The sequence below is a fragment of the Martes martes genome (assembly GCF_963455335.1).
Source record: "Martes martes genome assembly, chromosome: 4".
Lineage (NCBI taxonomy): Eukaryota > Metazoa > Chordata > Mammalia > Carnivora > Mustelidae > Martes > Martes martes.
Window position 1 is genome coordinate 188927144 of NC_137891.1, and position 2793 is coordinate 188929936.

At 45.1% G+C, this 2793-nt stretch overlaps 1 protein-coding gene across 1 annotated transcript; it reads left to right on the forward strand.

Moving 5' to 3' along the window:
- The first annotated feature begins 1092 nt into the window (after nt 1–1092).
- Nucleotides 1093–2298, forward strand: LOC308341994 (inorganic pyrophosphatase-like). The gene is given in 2 exon segments (XM_080802173.1): nt 1093–1541; nt 1544–2298. Coding segments are annotated over 2 exon segments (867 nt in total). The 5' UTR covers nt 1093–1132; the 3' UTR covers nt 2002–2298.
- The last annotated feature ends 495 nt before the right edge of the window (nt 2299–2793 follow it).

Below are 2793 nucleotides of genomic sequence, written 5' to 3' on the forward strand. Positions count from 1 at the left end.
AGGCATCTGGAGAGGATAACAGTCAGCCCCCAGATGTCTGTTTAATTAGAAGACTGCCCTTCAGGCCACAGACATGATGACTAGCTATTCCAAGCCTCCTTCACAGAAAGACATATCTGGATCTGTTGCCTCTTACTGTGTCCTGGGGGCCATAGCTCTTTAAGAGTTCTTTCTCCATTTGCTGTAGTCCTGTGGGACCCACAAGTATAAGTCCCACTGGCCACCATAACCAGGTGCTGTAGAGGTGTCTGCTGGCAGCAGCTGCAAAAATCAGGGCACCAGAGAGGGGTCTGAGATCTGTTTTGGGTGACACGAATTATTACAGTCCCATGGAATGAGAACACAAGTTCCCTTGGCCCCCACCATCAGGCAGTCAAGAGAAGCCCCCTGGGCAATGTCTTCAATGACTGGGGCAGCAGCACATGTAAAAGGTCCCTTCCAGGAGGTAATGATGTTCTGGAGCACAGGGAGGGGAAAGTGTGAAGGTGGTGCCCACCAGCCTTGTCCCCAGAGAGTGTTCCAGTAGAACACTGCTAATCGCATGTGTTACTTTAGATGCCTCCCCTCAGATCCACATTTTAATGTAAGCAGGTGATCCTCATCAACTTCAAGTCTGAGTGTGATTGGCTGCCTCTGACAGAGGAGGCTTTGTGTAGATTATACTCTCCTTGGATAGGCCAGATGTGGATATGTGCCTTGTCCAGGAGATGATCACTTTTCATTAATTGGCGTTAATTGTCAGTGATTTAAAACACGGAAATACATTAAGTCATGACAATTCTTGATTTCTACCATTTGCTGGGGATAAAGTTCTTGGATTACCTCGGTTTGTCTCAGCTTACAAAGTCCCCCATGAAGGGGCACCTGGGTGACTCAGTGGGTTAAAAGCCTCTGCCTTCAACTCAGGTCATGATCTCAGAGTCCTGAGATCGAGCCCCACATCAGTCTTTCTGCCCAGCGGGGAGCCTGTTTCCACCTCTCTCTCTCTGCCTACTTGTGATCTCTGTCTGTCAAATAAATAAATAAAATATTTAAAGCAGCCTCCGCGGTGCGCAGGCGCGGAGCTCTCTCCTTGTCAGTCGGTGCCGCGTGCGGGCTACTGGCTCTGTGGTGGCGGCTAGTCATCGGCACCATGAGTGGCTTCAGCAGCGAGGAGCGCGCCGCACCCTTCACCCTTGAGTACCGAGTCTTTCTCAAAAATGAAAAAGGACAACATATATCTCCATTTCATGATGTTCCGATTCATGCAGATAAGGATGTGTTCCACATGGTAGTTGAAGTACCATGCTGGTCTAATGCAAAAATGGAGATAGCTACAAAGGACCCTTTAAACCCAATTAAACAAGATGTGAAGAAAGGAAAACTCCGTTATGTTGCAAATTTGTTCCCTTATAAAGGATATATCTGGAACTATGGTGCCATCCCCCAGACTTGGGAAGACCCGGGACACAATGACAAGCACACTGGCTGTTGTGGTGACAATGATCCCACTGATGTGTGTGAAATTGGAAGTAAGGTATGTGCGAGAGGTGAAATAATTGGGTGAAGGTTCTGGGCATACTGGCTATGATTGATGAAGGGGAAACTGACTGGAAGGTCATTGCCATTAACGTGGATGATCCTGATGCAGCCAATTACAATGATATTAATGATGTCAAGCGGCTGAAACCTGGCTACCTGGAAGCTACTGTGGACTGGTTCAGAAGGTACAAGGTTCCTGATGGAAAACCAGAGAACCAGTTTGCTTTCAATGCAGAATTCAAAGATAAGGATTTTGCAATTGATATTATTAAAAGCACTCATGACCATTGGAGAGCATTAGTGACAAAGAAAACCAATGGAAAGGGAATCAGTTGCATGAATACTACAGTGTCTGAGAGCCCCTTCAAGTGTGACCCCGATGCTGTCAAAGCTATCATGGATGCTTTACCGCCACCATGCGAATCTGCCTGCACAGTACCAACAGATGTGGATAAGTGGTTCCATCACCAGAAGAACTAACGCCTATTCTGCGGAATACAGGCTGGTGATGCCACACCCTGTTCATCTGGAGCCGTAGTTGCAAAAGTAGCTTCTCACAGCTTCACATTCATAGAACTAATCTAACTAAAGCAAATTCTGCTGCAACCAATATATTGAGAATGTTACGCATCTAAAAGCATTTTTCATATCTCAACTAAGAGTACGTGTTTCAATATCAAAGCAGTTGTTGTAATTTAGAAGTCATTTGTGAATATGCAAGATGAATGCATGTTGGATGTATATGTTTACCATGTGTTAGAAAATAAAATTATTTTGCCAAAAAAAATAAATAAATTAAAAAATAAAATAAAATATTTAAAAACTAAAACAAACAAACAAACAAACAAAAACAAAGTCCCCCATGAAGAGGTTCCTCCTGACTTCTGTGACCACATATCTCCTCCCCTCCCCATCCTGACACTACATGTCCAGTCCAGTCCAGTGACTCCATTACTATGGGACCCACACTCCCTCTCACCTTCTGGCCGAAGCCCCAGGACTCAGCCATCTGGAGGAAGACTATCTCACCTGAGTCTATTCCTACTAATTATTCTTCAGCTGCCCTGACACCCCCTCTGCCAGGATGTGCTGGGTATCCCTCCTAGGTGTTCCCAAATGCTTGTCATGCTTAGCCCACATGTCATAATTATGACAATATTTTGATGTGATCTACTGACTTGTGCACATAAACCACAGTACCATAAGCTTAATGAAGACAAAGACTGTGTCTCACCTATTCCTATAACCCCAGAATCCAGCACTTTTCAGGAC